Source organism: Drosophila kikkawai, chromosome 3L, assembly GCF_030179895.1.
Source record: "Drosophila kikkawai strain 14028-0561.14 chromosome 3L, DkikHiC1v2, whole genome shotgun sequence".
NCBI lineage: Eukaryota > Metazoa > Arthropoda > Insecta > Diptera > Drosophilidae > Drosophila > Drosophila kikkawai.
This window is the reverse complement of record NC_091730.1, coordinates 34061588-34076898: the sequence shown is the minus strand read 5'-3', so window position 1 is coordinate 34076898 and position 15311 is coordinate 34061588. Positions and strand designations below refer to the sequence as shown.

The window sequence follows — 15311 nt, the reverse complement described above, 5'->3', positions numbered from 1 at the left end:
AGAATAGCATTCGTAATTGCAGACTTGAGGTCATAGCCGGCTTCGATTTTATAAAAATCAAAGACTCGGCTTTAGCTAAAAACAACAAAAATAACTTGTCAATAGACAAGCAGCACCTGTGGTGACGATCGTTTCGTTGGCGCTACCGAACTCATCAGACCACTTGCTGACTATTGCTGATTTTCTTGGTACTTTACCTTCAATCTTCGCTTAGACCCCTTGGGAATCGTAAGTTTCGATGTAAAGGCAAAAGCAAACCCCGGCTATGACCTCAAGTCTGCAATTACGAATGCTAACAAAAAAACAGGTCGATGCTACAAAACAAACTAAACCAAAGGGGAGATTCGCCCCAAAAAAGCCCACGTCACCATACGTAAAAGCTTTAAAGCTTGGCTTATGGCAAGTCTGATAGACTTGCATGCCAAACAACTGGTTAAAAACAACAAAAAGAACTATTGCCGATTTTCAGGGTTTGCTTTTGCCTTTACATCGAAACTTACGATTCCCAACGGGTCTAAGCGAAGATTGAAGGTAAAGTACCAAGAAAATTAGCAATAGTCAGCAAGTGGTCGGAGTCCTGCATGCGAGCGTCGACCAGAACGGATGCGAGCAGCGGGATGATCGGCATGGAGGTTGTCCCATTTGTGGAGGGCAACACGATACGACGAGATGTAGAGAGTTCATCGGAGCTTCGCCACCGAGAAGGTGGAGCATGGTGAAGAGGCATCGGCTCTGCTTCACATGCTTACGGATTGGTCATACAGCTAGAACCTGCGAGGTGCACGGCGAGTGCCAGATCAACGGATGCCGCAAGATGCATCACCGTCTGCTACGGACGAGGGGCGAAGATGGCCAGAGCAGCAAAGTGGCTTCAGGCGCCACGACGGTGGGAACCAGCAGTCAGCAGTTTCCAGACGCAGCCCGGAAAGAAGGTCTTCGCCACGAGGTGGTTACAGGGACCACGAGAGGAGCCAGCAGTCGGCGGTCCTCAGAAATAGCCTGGAGAGAAGAGCCCCGCAGCAAGCGGAGAGACCCGTGCAGAGGAATCTAAGCTGCATTGACGCCGAGGGAGGCCGACTATTGTTCCGTATACTGCCAGTAACGCTGTACGGAGCTGGTCGCCAGATAGATACCTACGCGCTCCTAGATGAAGGATCCTCCTTCACGATGATCGATGACGAGCTACGGAGGGACATTCAATGGTTTGGAGGAAGGGCCAGTAGAGAGTCCACCAACGTGATGCGTCTAGAGATAAGTGGAGCTGGGAAGCCCACTCGCCACGCGTTGAGGAACGTGTACGCCGTTTCGAGTTTGAGTCTGCCGATGCAGACGTTATGTCGGCGAGATGTCCAGGGCGTACAAAAGGATGCGCATCTGCCTATGAAGCCCTACAGCAACGTGGTGCCGAAGTTGCTCATCGGACTGGACCATGGACATTTGGGATTGCCACCTAGGACGAGGCGGTTTGCCAGAGCGGGACCGTATGCGGCCGCAACCGAGCTTTGATGGGTTATGTTTGGGCCGGTAAGTGGATAATCGACTACGCCGTCACCGAGGTCCTGCCTTCTAGCCGTGTCAATGGAAGATGCGATGGAAAAGATGGTGGAGGACTACTTCGAGATGGAAAGCTTTTGTGTAAAGCTCGCGCCACAGGTCGCTGCCAGCGATGACGCGCGGGCCCAAAGGATCCTCGAAGACACCACCGTGAAAGTGGGGCGTCGCTACCAGACGGGACTACTCTGGAAGGACGACCACGCTGTGCTGCCACGGAGCTACGAGATGGCGCACAGACGGCTGATCAACGTAGAGAAGAAGTTGAAGCGCAACGGGCAGTTGGCGCTGGAATACGATCGGATCATCAAGGATTGCGTATACAAAGGGTATGCGAGGAAGCTGCAGCAGGATGAGGTTGCGGCGAAAAGCGAGGCTATTGAGGTATCTACCCGAGCGAAGGAGATACATGCGGAGGCTGGTTTCGAACTATGCCAGTTTTTATCCAGCTCACCCATCGTGGAAGCGGCGTTGGGACCACCTGAACGAGTCAAGAGCGTCGGATGGGGTGAGATATGGAGGCAGAAGATCCAGTGGGACGAACCACTACCGAAGGAGAGAGGCAAAGCCTTTGCTGCCTGGCGCAGGCAGATGGACGCCGTGGGACAGTTCCGATGTCATCGGCACTATTTTGGGCATGGAGCAGTTCGGGGAGCAGAGGGTCATGTACGAGGATGGCAACGTGCTGGCTAGCTTCGTGTGCGCAAAGACGAAGTGCGCGCCGATGAGAATGATGTCAATCCCACGGCTGGAGCTGCAGGCAGCGGTTTTTGGAACCAGATTGATGAACATTGTAAAGGAGGAGCACAGTGTGGACATCAGCGAGACGGTATTTGGACGGACTCAAAAACGGTGCTGAGGTGGATTGGCAGCACCCACCGCCGGTATAAGCAGTTTGTTGGCAACAGAGTGGCGGAGATTTTGGAGTCGTCGAAGGTTTCCCAGTGGAGATGGGTACCTACAGCTGACAACGCAGCGGATGATGCGACGCGTTCGCAGAAAAAGGCGACCCTTAGCCCGGAATCCCGGTGGCTAAGCGGTCCCGCATTTTTGAGGCAGCCAGCGAGCAGCTGGCCAGTGCCTGAGGAGGGAACTGAGCGTGTCCCGGATGCATCTGATTACGAGGAGATGCCAAGTGAGTTTGCATTGGTGGCCACAAATGAATTTGTCATTCCGTTCCAGAGATTCTCGAGCTTCAGCCGCCTGGTGAGGACCACAGCCTGGGTCTTGAGGTTTGCGCGTTGGTGCCGCAAACAGAGAAGCGAGCTCGAGGAATACGGACTCACTGCCACGCAGTGTGAGGCCGCGGAGAACATGGAGTTCTGCGAGTTTATGGCAGAGTTGATGCCGCGCTGTGCATGCCGTACAGTGCGAGGAGTCCTGTGATACTGTCACACAGGAACAGTCTTACGGAGATGGTTGTGAGACACTTCCACGCCCAGATGAAGCATCAAAACGTGGATGCGACGATTGCTCAGATCCGGACGAGATTCTGGGTTATGAAGATAAGGCGCGTGCTGAAGGAGATGATCTCGTCGTGCAACGAGTGCAAGTTGCAGCGAACGCGGCCGATGCCGCCGATAATGGCACCCCTTCCAGAGGATCGATTGGAAGCGGGTGGATGGCCATTCAAATATACTGGATTGGACTACTTTGGACCACTGCTGGTGACTGTTGCCCGTCACCGAGAGAAGCGTTTGGTCGCCTTGTTCACATGTTTGACGACAAGGGCGATTCATCTGGAACTGGCGCATGACCTGTCGACGGATTCCTGCATAATTGCGGTCAGGAACTTCGTCTGCCGTAGAGGACCAGTACATAGACTGCGGAGTGACAACGGCAAGAACTTCGTGGAAGCTGACAGGGAGGCCAGACGATTTGGAGACGTGTTCGAGACGGAGAGGATACAGAGTGAGTTATCCAGCAGGAGCATTGAATGGGTCTTTAATTGCCCATCGAACCCGTCCGAGGGCGGAGTATGGGAGCGGATGGTGCAGTGCGTCAAGCGAGTGCTGCGCCATACATTGAAGGAAGTCGCGCCAAGGGATCATGTATTGGAAAGTCTACTGATCGAGGCGGAGAATGTGGTCCTTGTGATCCTTGGATCAGCAACTAGTTCTCTGCTCACAGTTCCCAGTTCACAGCTGGTTCCATGTTCATACTTCGCGCCTCTGTTATCAGCCCAACTACACCACCCACTGCTATTCGATTTTCTCGAAATCTGCCGGTTAAAATCCATTGAAATTTTCACCAAATATTCTTATAACTTCTACCGTGCATTTTGGCATATCCTCTTAAACTGGAGTTATAAGACTTTAAAATTTTTCTGCCATATTTTGTATGGAGCCGACCCGAGGTTAGTTAACTGTTATGCGATTTTCTAAAAAACTGACGGTCAAAAGAAAATGAAACTATGCAGAGTAAAACTAAAATAAATATGCTTTATCCTGGTATTGCTGCATATCCTCTGTGAGCCGAGATATAATCAAAATTTCGAAAGCACGATTTTTAAAATGCTTTTTTTTAAAAGACCCAAAGGTCAAATCCCCTCAAACCCAGTAAAAATCAATAGTAAATTCATTTTTAAGCATTTGTGAACTTTATTTTGTTCAAATTAGTGCCTTATTAACGAAATAAATTAAAAATAAAAAATCCCTCAGTGTTCCATTTTCCCTCCATTTCGACGCTAACTCACCGACGCTAATTTGACGGACATAAAAAATTGTCGATATAGCTTATAATTTGTTATGGCCTCTCTAAAAAAATCCGGATAAACCAGGTGGTACCAATGCATAGATCGCATGGCGGTCTATGCGATCTATCGGATCAGCCCCCCGGTTCCGAAGAGAGGAGCTCCACCTTCCGGGGAATAGGTTCTTGACCCGGAACGGTTTGGAAGCTGGAACAACGGGGTGTGTAGAAAAAAAAGAGAAGGAGAGAGAGGGGTAACCTAAAGGCGCGGAAATAGTAACGGCCGGCGGAACGGAAACATTAGATCGCGGTTAGCGCTGGAACAGTTTCGCGGGTGACAGTGGCAAAAGGAAAAATCCAAAAATTTACTCTGGGAAGACCAAGGAATCCAAGGACGGAAAAATCATCCGAACAGACGGACCGCGAGGACGGGAGCCGGATCAGGATAAGCCGAAGGTGAGTGGTCGTAGTCCGGAGGTGAAGCCCTAATCCAATGGCTATAATTTCCAGGCTCGACCAGACCCAGTCCTCGCAGGACAAAATTGGCCAGGTCACCAAATTGGCCTGGCCACATTTTGTTGGGGAATCCAGACTAGAATTTTTAAACGCCGGTGGAGGGTTCTGTTGGTCCCGAATTTCCTGCGTATTGGGAGGCAGCACCTTCGCCATAACCCCAACGGCGACCTCAGGTTTTGTTGCTGGCACATTTTTGATGCCCCTTTAAATCCACTCTGCCACTGAAGAAAACAACTCATCCCGGCCTAAAACAATATCCACGTCGACCAGGAGGACCGACACGCCTCCCGAATGGCGACACCGGGAGCCAGTAGGCTTCAGCCAAATTTTTTTGTATTTCGTTGTAATTTTCTTGTTAAGTGTTTATTTAATTTTTTTTATATGTACTTATTTAATTTATTTATTTAATCTATTTTATTCAATCTTTTTTTATTTATTTATATATTTTTAATTTATTTATATTTAAACTACGTACTGTCAGCTAGGCCAAGCCCTACAGTGCGTATGACATACGGACAAAAGTGCGTGAGACGTGTTTTTGAGCTTCAAAGTTCATTTATATGGTGCCACGCGAAATAAGCTCAAAAAAATGAGCGGCGATCAAAAGAATGAGCGTAGAACCTCTATAAACCAAAGAAACGGTTGCTTCACCTATTTCTCAACTCGCGATATCGAAGCAGAAAAAACGTCTACCAAGCCCAACCCGGCTCTACTGACCGCCGCACAGTAGCGCCTCTCAAACAATTAGCGTTGCAAAAATCAAAAAAGTCATGTTCGCAAAAACGATTTTAACCATACTTATTCGACAGGAAATTTAACAAGGATTCAGAATCTGCAATAAAATCAATTTTAAGATTTTTTTGTAGAAGTTATGAGCATTTAAAGTTGAACTTTGTTTCGTTTTTTGCATCATACAAAAAAAATGTGTAAATTGGTCGACTTTCAGGTAATATTACAAAAAAACCATAAAACCAATGGTCATGGTTTTTACTTTAAATGATAGATACATTCATAAACTATTAAAGAACCTAAAAATAACGACACTTTGGTTTAGGCTTCTACAGGTAAATCGCTACCTGACAGGTGTCCATTTTTTCACCTTTTTCTGCCTAAAGTAGTCTATATCTTCTGACGCCAATGAAAGCCACTGACTACACTATGACTACAAGTTCCGTGGATCTTTCCTGGATCAGAATTAACTTTCATCGGCTGCGTCGAGCTGCGTCTGCGGAAATGCAACGCAAAAAACCAAAACAACTCAGAGTAAAATATACCAAAATACCAACACTATTTCATACATTTCAAGAAATATACTAACTGTAGCGCGTGAAGATTACACTTCGGATTAAAAAAAAAAATTTTTTTTCAGTTTTCAAATTATTTTTATTTGAGCAAATACATAAAAATAAACATAAAAAATTAAATAAAAACTTTTTTTTTAAAATTGTTTTCATTGAAAAAAAATTATTTTTTCACTTTGATACCATTTAAAAAGGCGTATTTGTGGGCGTGGTACTTTATGCAGTACATATATATATTTTACAACAATTACCTGTCCAATGCCGATTAAATTATTCGATTACCTAATTTGGTTCAAAAGATATGATTTTTGCAACGCTAAATGAGAAAAGGCGCTACTGTGCGCCGACGGCACGAGAGCGCGCTCTTGCTCCCCCGCCCTACTCATTCCAGCTCCTACATCTTGGAGCTCCCAATGCCAAACCCCACCACCACCGGCTTCGATGGAAGACGCACCAACAACAAGCAGAACTGCAATTTCTGCAAACGCAGCAAAAGCAACAGCAACAACTAAACCAGCGACCAATATTGCGAAATCGGTGCCAACGGACGCAGCGCCAAATTCAATGGTAACAAAAACCGTGAACTCCGATAAGCAACAAGCGGTTCCGGCTATACAGACTGGCATGGATCGCTACATCCAAATTAAGCGTAAGCTTAGCCCACATAACACGGTTGGTAACAAGCCTAAGATCAACCGTGTCACCAAAAGCTACGACCCAAACAACACCAACAAATTTTCTCCGCTAGCAGCTGATGAGAATAACCAAGCAGAGCCGGAGCAGGAGACCCAAAAACAACCAAAGCCCCCACCCATTTATATTAGGGAGAAAAGCTCAAACGCCCTGGTCAACAAAATTGTTGCGCTGGTCGGGGACGGAAACTTTCATATTGTTCCGCTTATTAAAGGGAACATTTGCGAAACAAAAATTCAAACCAAAACAGAAGAACACTTTCGGGCTGTGTCAAAATACCTGGAAGATTCCAAAAAGAATTTTTACACCTACCAACTGAAAAGCAGCAAAGGACTGCAAGTCGTGTTAAAAGGAATTAAACCAGACGTCGCCCCCTCTGAGATAGTGGAAGCCCTGAAAGGCAAGGGTTTCCTTGCCAAGAACGTCAGCAACATTATAAATAAAAACAAAAAGCCGCAACCACTATTCAAAGTCGAACTGGAGCCAGAAAGTAAAACTCTGAAGAAGAATGAAGTTCACCCGATCTACAAGTTGCAGTTCCTGTTGCATCGAAGAATCACCGTTGAAGAACCACACAAACGCAACGGTCCTGTGCAATGCACAAATTGCCAGGAGTATGGACATACGAGGACATACTGCACCCTTCGGTCAGTCTGCGTAGTCTGTGGAGACTTCCACAATTCCGCACACTGCCCTGCGAACAAAGAAGACCCAAAAACGAAAAAATGCGGAAACTGTGGAGAAAATCACACAGCTAACTACAGAGGCTGCGTGGTCTACAAGGAGCTGAAGAGTCGCATGCGACGAGCAACAGCTACACGCCAACAAAATACACAAAATGTGTATTATAATTCAAAAACTACTCCAGATGTATTCTTTGCCAAAGCAGCCAGATCCTCTTTTGGTCCGCTAAATGCCCCCACGGGCATCTCCTACGCTGAAGCTTTACGAACAGGTATGCAAAATCCTCCCCCCTCAAACTCGGTAAACCCTCAGCAGGCCCCAGGGCAGTCACAAAACAACCTGGAATCCATGATGGTGACCATGCAACAAAGTATGATGGAACTCATGTCATTTATAAAAACAACCATGCAAACGCTCGTCCAGAATCAGAATATGGTGATACAGTTGCTTGTAGCACAACAGTCGAAATAATCAATGTCTAATCTACGTATATCCACGTGGAATGCCAACGGCGTCTCACGGCATAAACTTGAACTAACACAATTCCTAAATGAAAACCACATCGACGCCATGCTACTGGTCGAAACGCACCTCACAAGCAGATACAACTTCCATATAAGAGGTTATACCTTCCACCGCACAGATCATACAGATGGTAAAGCCCACGGCGGGACCGGCATCCTCATCAGAGAACGCATCAAACACCATTTTCACCAAAGGTTTGCAACAAATTTCTTGCAAGCTACGTCCATAAAAGTGCAGTCAGGTAACGGCAACCTTTGCATTGCTGCTGTCTACTGCCCACCTCGCTTTACAATCTCTGAAGGTCAATTCATGGATTTTTACAACTCTCTTGGAGATCGATTTATAGCTGCAGGAGATTACAACGCCAAGCATACGCATTGGGGATCCCGCTTCGTGACCCCAAAGGGAAGACAACTGTATAACGCTCTCATCAATGTGAGAAATAAGCTGGACTACGTTTCCCCTGGTAGCCCCACATATTGGCCAGCAGACCCCAGAAAGATACCCGATCTAATTGACTTCGCGGTGACAAAAAACATCCCACGCAATCTAATAAACGTCAAGGCCCTTCCGGACCTTTCTTCAGATCACTCGCCGCTGTTGATAACCCTCCTTCAAAGCCCAGAAACTACCGATCGCCCTCACAGGCTGACGTCGCACAGAACAAATTGGATGAAATACAAAAAGTATGTGAGTTCCCACATATAGCTAGCTCAATACTGAAGCAGACATCGACTCCTCCACCTCCGCTCTGGAAGAGGTACTTGTGACTGCAGCCAGGATCTCAACACCACAACAGAAGGATGTGCAAAAAATCAAATTCAAAACGAACCAGCAGATTGAACAGCTTATCCAAGAAAAGAGGCGTCTGCGACGGGCGTGGCAAAACAATAGATCGCCATGCTCAAAGCAACGTCTAAATGAAACCACACGCAAACTAAGCCGGGCCCTGAAGCAAAATGCCGAAAATGCACAATTAAGATATATTGAGAAACTCTCGCCAACCAGCACAAAGCATCCCTTATGGAGAGCTCACCCAAACTTAAGCTCTCCGACTGAAACCATTACCCCGATTAGAAAATCATCTGGTTGTTGGGCCCGCAGCGACAAAGACAGAGCCGAAACTTTTGCCTCACATCTCCAGGGCGTTTTCCAGCCGAACCCTGCTGCAAATCCATTTGAACTACCGCAAATCCACACTGAAACGGAATCTACTCAGCATCATTTCGACCGAACGAGATAACGAAGGTCATCAGGGAACTGAAGCCGAAAAAGGCTCCCGGCGATGACCTAATAACTCAAAAAATGATAATTGAACTTCCGAATTGTGCTATTGAGGTCATCTGTAAAATCTTCAATGGGATCATAAGTCTCGGCCATTACCCAACTAAATGGAAAAAATCTATAATTATAATGATACCGAAGCCCGGAAAAGACCACACTATTCCATCATCTTACCGACCAATAAGTCTACTACCATGCTTGTCCAAGTTATTTGAAAAATGCCTACTAAAGCGCATAATTCCTTATCTGGGAGCCCACAACATCATCCCAGCTCATCAATTTGGCTTCAGAGAAAAGCATGGAACTATAGAGCAAGTTAACAGAATAACATCAGAAATTCGCACAGCCTTCGAACATCGAGAATATTGCAGCGCAATATTTCTAGACGTCTCTCAAGCATTCGACCGTGTCTGGCTCAATGGCCTCATGCACAAAATTAAAACACTCTTGCCGGCATACACACACAAATTATTTGAGTCGTATCTCTACAACAGAGTCTTCGCAGTGAGGTGCAACGCAACAACATCCGGCACCTATTCAATCGAAGCTGGAGTTCCACAAGGAAGCGCACTTGGGCCTACCCTATTTGTCCTATACACAGCGGATATCCCCATAAGCGACCAGTTAACACTATCCACTTTCGCTGACGACACTGCGATCCTCAGCCGTTCCAGATGTCCAGTCCGGGCAACAACCCAGCTCGCCAACCACCTCAAGGTAGTAGAGAAGTGGCTATCTGATTGGCGTATTAAAATAAATGAACAAAAGTGTAAGCACATAACGTTCACTCTCAACAGACAAACATGCCCTCCGCTCTACCTGTACAGCACGCAGATCCCCGAAGTCAACGTGGTAAGGTACCTGGGCGTCCACCTGGACAGACGCCTAACATGGCGAAGACACATTGAATGCAAGAAAATCCATCTAAAACTAAAAGCCAGCAGCCTCCACTGGTTCATAAACTCCCGATCGCCCCTGCGTCTGGACTACAAGGTCCTGCTCTACAACTCCACACTGAAGCCAATATGGACGTATGGCTCCCAGCTCTGGGGGAACGCGTGCAGTACCAATCTAGACATCATACAGCGCGCCCAATCAAAAATCCTGAGAACTATCACCATGGCACCATGGCACCATGGTATATTCGCAACGAACACATCCACAGGGATCTCGGCATTCCTGCAGTTAAGAACGAAATAGAAAAACAAAAAGCGTCCTACAAGGAAAAACTCTCCACCCATCCAAATCCTTTAGCAAGGGACTTGATACGAGTTTCCAGAAGAAGCCGCCTACTACGTAACGACCATCCAATCCAGCCATAATTAGTCAGGGCCATTTACTCTGTACCAGTCTCATGACTGCTAGTTAGGTAGTATTGTAAGATTTGATACACTTATTGTTAGTCTCATAAATGAGAAGATTCAATAAATAAAAGCAAAGCCGCAAAAAAAAAAAAAAAAAAGTTGTGGGTAAATAGAATACCAAGATCCGTTACAGAGTGAATAAGTTCAAGAACACTCGTGCCTAAGAAATAGTTGGCCTGGAAGCAATTTCTGCGGTAAAACGACATATTCTAAGATAGGACGAACAAGTGAAGTATATAACGTTTTTGTAACATAGGGGTCATTGAATTCCTTCGACCACCGTTTAATGAAACCAAGCACACCCTGGCTTTATTCACCATGCACGAAATATGATCGATAAAGTCGAGTTTAGGATCCAGACGGACACCTAAATCATCAACTATATTAATTTTTTCCAAAGAGCAGCCATTTAGCGTATAAGTTGCAGGCTTAGGAGTGACACGGGAGAATGTCATTAGCTTGCACTTTGAGCCGTTTAAGTTTAATAAGTTCACGCACCACCATGTTTGAAAATTGTTAAGATCTGTCTGTAAGTCTGATTGGCAAGTAGCATCGTTATATTGCACACAAAGCTTGACGTCATCAGCATACATAAGTACTCTGGAGTTGGTCAAAACTTCGGGCAGATCGTTGATAAATAATGTAAACAGTAGGGGACCCAAATGACTCCCTTGCGGGACGCCAGATGTAACCCTAAGAACATTAGATAGTTTATTTTCGAAAAGGACCTTCTGCGTCCTGCCATTTAGATAACCTGAGATCCAATTAAGAAGATCAGTCGGAAATCCCATTAAATCGAGTTTCCGAACAAGAAGAGAATGGTTAACAGAGTCAAATGCTTTACTGAAATCAGTATAGATTACATCTGTCTGAAAGTTATTTCGGTAGCCCTTTATAATAAAGGAAGTGAGCTCCAACAGATTGGTTGTAATTGATCTTCGCCTAATAAAACCATGTTGACATGGAGAAATAATTGACCTACACAGGTGCTGCAGGTGAGGAGTAATAACATTTTCGAACAGTTTAGGGATGGCCGACAACTTAGAGATACCTCTGTAATTGTTGGCATCCAATTTGCTACCTTTTTTGTGGAGAGGAATAACGAATGATTCCTTCCAAATAAGGGGAAACTGGGAGGTTTCTAAGTGAGAAATGGATTGCACAGGGCTTCGGCACAATTCCTAAGCACACAGCCTGGTATTCCGTCGGGACCTGGTAAAAAAACTGGCTTAACACGATGAAGACCTATAAGAAGAGAGCTTTTGTTTAAGGTAGGACTGAAGATTTTGTTCGATTTGGGGATGATGTAAGGATAAGCCTGATTTGGGTCTATTGAGTTGGAGTAAGTGGTTTCAAAAAACTGAGCAAAAAGATCGGCTATTGCCTGATCATTATCTGCTGTTGAATTATCAAAAGAGAACGAGGACGGACCAGTAATGGGTTTACACTTAGATTTAAAAAAAATTATAAAACTGTTTTGGCATAATCCGTCCATGCCCGTATACGTAAAGGGCCGCGAAAAAGACGTTCTTTCTTTCGGTAATTTGCCCATGAGTTGAGTCTGCAACTTCTTTTTGTGGATCACACATATTTTGCAGGAGAAAATTACTGACTTGACTAAATTCTTTACCCTTGGTATCCAGAATTTTGAGCGGATCAGACGTACCACTAGCTAGTTACCGCCGTGCAGAGATATGCGATGCGTAAAGGATACAAAGAGACGCGCCAACTGACATTTGTATGGAAGAAAGATCGGATGCCGTTCATCATATTGGAGGACTTCGGAGGCCGTCACCCGACCACACGCCCTGATGAGGCCGTGAGGATCAAGGAAAGGCTTCATGTTCTTAATAGAACTGGATGCCGGAATTGGCCGCATTTGGCTCAGGCAGGCATATTCAAGCGCAAAGTATCTGCGTTGGGTCATGAAAATTAGAAGCCGCTCAGCTGTGGAAATCTCTGTATTGGATAGCTGCAGCTCGCCTGGAATAGGTCGTTTTTTGCGAGCGTTGGATGAAGCTCTGAACATAGGCGAAAACTCGTAGTGCCTTGTCGAGCTTGGAGAACCGCTCAAGCATGTCCTGCTCCGGGCATGCTAAATGGCAACGTATAGGTCGCTTCTCGATGTCGATGTCGGAAACTGGTTCGTAAGGCGCAGGCCAGGTGTCTTGTGGCTGAGTTAGCCAGGAAGGCCCATGCCACCACAGCTCACTGGTAGCCAGCTCTTCAGCCGCTACTCCACGACTGGCTAGATCTGCTGGGTTGTGCTCGGAACGCACGTGAGACCACTGGCTGGCATCAGTATTTTGAGCGATTTTGGTAACTCTGTTTGCGACGAAGGTTGTCCACTGACATGGTGGCTTGTTCAACCATGCCAGCACAATAGTGGAATCAGTCCATAGAAAAGATTCTATACGACCGAAAGGAATCTGAGGCAGAACTGCAGTCCACAAGTCTGCCAGAAGGACGGCTCCACACAGTTCTAGACGCGGGAGCGAGACGGTTTTTACCGGAGCGACTTTGGTCTTTGACGTCAGAAGATTTGATGAAATGATTCCATCACGCTGGATGCGAACGTAAATCGCTGCGCCATAAGCCTTTTGGGAAGCATCACAGAAACCATGGATTTGGACTTGTACTCCCGGTTGAAATTGTACCCAACGCGGGATGCGAACTTGGTGGAGGAAACTGTAGCTCCGAAGGAAATCATGCCTGCGATGTAGTAGAAACTCATCCCATTCGACGCTGGCTAACCAGATATCCTGCATCAGGATTTTGGCCTGAACCACAAATGGGAAGAGCCACCCAGCTGGATCGAACAATTTCGCGATTTGGGATAGGACTATATCTTATAGCTGCCATAGGAACGATCGGAAAATTAATCGAAAAAACTTATAACTTCGTTGTTTTTCAACGTATTTTAATCTACTTTAAGACATGAGCTTATGGTAGTATTTCAGAATTTTGGTATAAATTTTATGAAAATCGGACGACTATATCTTATAGCTGCTATAGGAACGATAGAGAAAGTAATAGAAAAAATTATAACTTCGTTGTTTTTTAACGTATTTTCATCTACTTTGAGGCATGAGCTTTTAGTATTATTTCAGAATTTTGGTAATAATATTATGAAAATTGGACAACTATATCATATAGCTGCCATAGAAGCGATCCGCAGATGTAGAGAAAAGGTAAAGCTGGGAATGTATAACTGTAACTGTCAAACTGTAAAAATAATAAGTATAGGTAAAATGTTATGAAACTCTGTTTAGTGTCTGTTTTCGGCATTATAATTGATGATATAAATATGATAACTAATCTGCAAGGGTATACCAACTTCGGCGTGCCGAAGTTAGCTTCCTTTCTTGTTATTTATTTATTCGCACATATTTTCGTCCCCTCGAACCCCTTGACGGGTAGGTTTGTTGATTGGAAATTAAATAGGGAAATATTTCAATTACAGTATTACAAAAGATCCGCAAAAGAATTTATTTAAACTAATAATCCGCGCCAGGAATACCTGAAATGAAAGGAAACAAATGTCATAAATATAAGTGAATTGAAGTGAATATGGAATAATATATCTTTTATTTGGAAGAAGAAAGGGAACCGGGGAAATGAGTGGGTGATTGTGTGAGTGTGTGTGCTTTAGGGGCAGCTGTATATAGATAATTACATGCGAGCAGACTGCATGGTAGGGAAAGGGATGAGCATGTGACCTCCAGTCCGTCAGGAGGAGAATTCGTGCCTGTTATGTGTGCGATAGTCATGTGAGTGGATTTTTTGTGTGTTTGATTGTAAGCCGCGCAGTTTAAAGTGTTGCAACATCAATAACGATGTTTATTGTTATGTGTGTGGTGGGCAAGGGTTAGGGAGCCCACGGCCCGAAGAGAGAGCTAGCCGGAGCCAGCCCGAAAAACCACGCAGGGGCTTTATCGGGACATAACAAATTTATTTGTTACTTAGCTTGGGAATGAAAAAATACAAAGCCGAGACCAAACAAAAACAAATAATACATAAAGGTTATTACGAAAAACCTACAGTCTTTTGACTGCAGCTGACAGTTACAACAAAAAACACACATAATCTCGTACGTAAGGGTGACTGTAATTGACTGTCATATAAACTGGCGTGCAGTCACCAAATCCAACAACAAAATACATAGACAGTAGCTTTACTGTAATTCAACCAAAAGAAATTGTTCATTTAACCCACCAGAATTTTTTCTGTGTAATTAGAACTAAGTTTACTAGTGAGAATAAGAATAGTAGTGGTAAGGTCGGAGTTGGTGATTCTTAATCCTAGTTTAGATAAATGAGAAGGGTGATCTTTAGGTTGTTAGGATTCCGAATTTAAATAAAAGGCGAGGGCGCGGGAAAACAACCAGTCCTGAAAACCACTGCCGCCATACGGCAACGCCGGCTAAGAGATAGCGCGCCCACCCTGAACAGCTGATAACAATCGAGTGAATATGGCCGATCTGGCAACACCATCGCCTATCGACCATCAATAACTATAGATTATCGATCTTCGGGAAACACCTGACAACCGCCTATATAAAGCGGCTCACTAGCCAGTGAGACTTAATTTTGTGCGGAGCAGCCAAGCAGAATACATCTGGTGAGTCAATAAGTAAAGAAGTCTGGTTCTGGCGGCGGACCTTGATAGCTAGCCATAGTAGAAAAAGGTGTAGGTAGAAGTG

At 45.3% G+C, this 15311-nt stretch overlaps 2 protein-coding genes across 2 annotated transcripts; both read left to right on the top strand.

Annotated features, from left to right (window-relative positions):
* The first annotated feature begins 1578 nt into the window (after positions 1-1578).
* Positions 1579-2937, top strand: LOC138928459 (uncharacterized). The gene is made up of 3 exons (XM_070285536.1): positions 1579-2059; positions 2139-2380; positions 2446-2937. The coding sequence occupies exons 1-3, from the start codon at positions 1579-1581 to the stop codon at positions 2935-2937; spliced, it is 1215 nt and encodes a 404-aa protein (XP_070141637.1).
* Positions 2938-2966: 29 nt separating this feature from the next.
* On the top strand, positions 2967-4731 carry LOC138928458 (uncharacterized). Its single transcript, XM_070285535.1, has 2 exons — positions 2967-3705; positions 4658-4731. The coding sequence occupies exons 1-2, from the start codon at positions 2967-2969 to the stop codon at positions 4729-4731; spliced, it is 813 nt and encodes a 270-aa protein (XP_070141636.1).
* The last annotated feature ends 10580 nt before the right edge of the window (positions 4732-15311 follow it).

Excerpts from the sequence above, each read along its gene's own strand:
- LOC138928459 (XM_070285536.1), top strand. The coding sequence starts at position 1,579 with ATGGAAGATGCGATGGAAAAGATGGTGGAGGACTACTTCGAGATGGAA. Across the intron at positions 2,060-2,138 it reads AGTCAAGAGCGTCGGATGGG|GCAGATGGACGCCGTGGGAC; the intron begins GTGAGATATGGA and ends TGCCTGGCGCAG. Across the intron at positions 2,381-2,445 it reads GTGTGGACATCAGCGAGACG|TTTGTTGGCAACAGAGTGGC; the intron begins GTATTTGGACGG and ends CGGTATAAGCAG.
- LOC138928458 (XM_070285535.1), top strand. The coding sequence starts at position 2,967 with ATGGTTGTGAGACACTTCCACGCCCAGATGAAGCATCAAAACGTGGAT. Across the intron at positions 3,706-4,657 it reads CAGTTCACAGCTGGTTCCAT|ACGGACCGCGAGGACGGGAG; the intron begins GTTCATACTTCG and ends TCATCCGAACAG.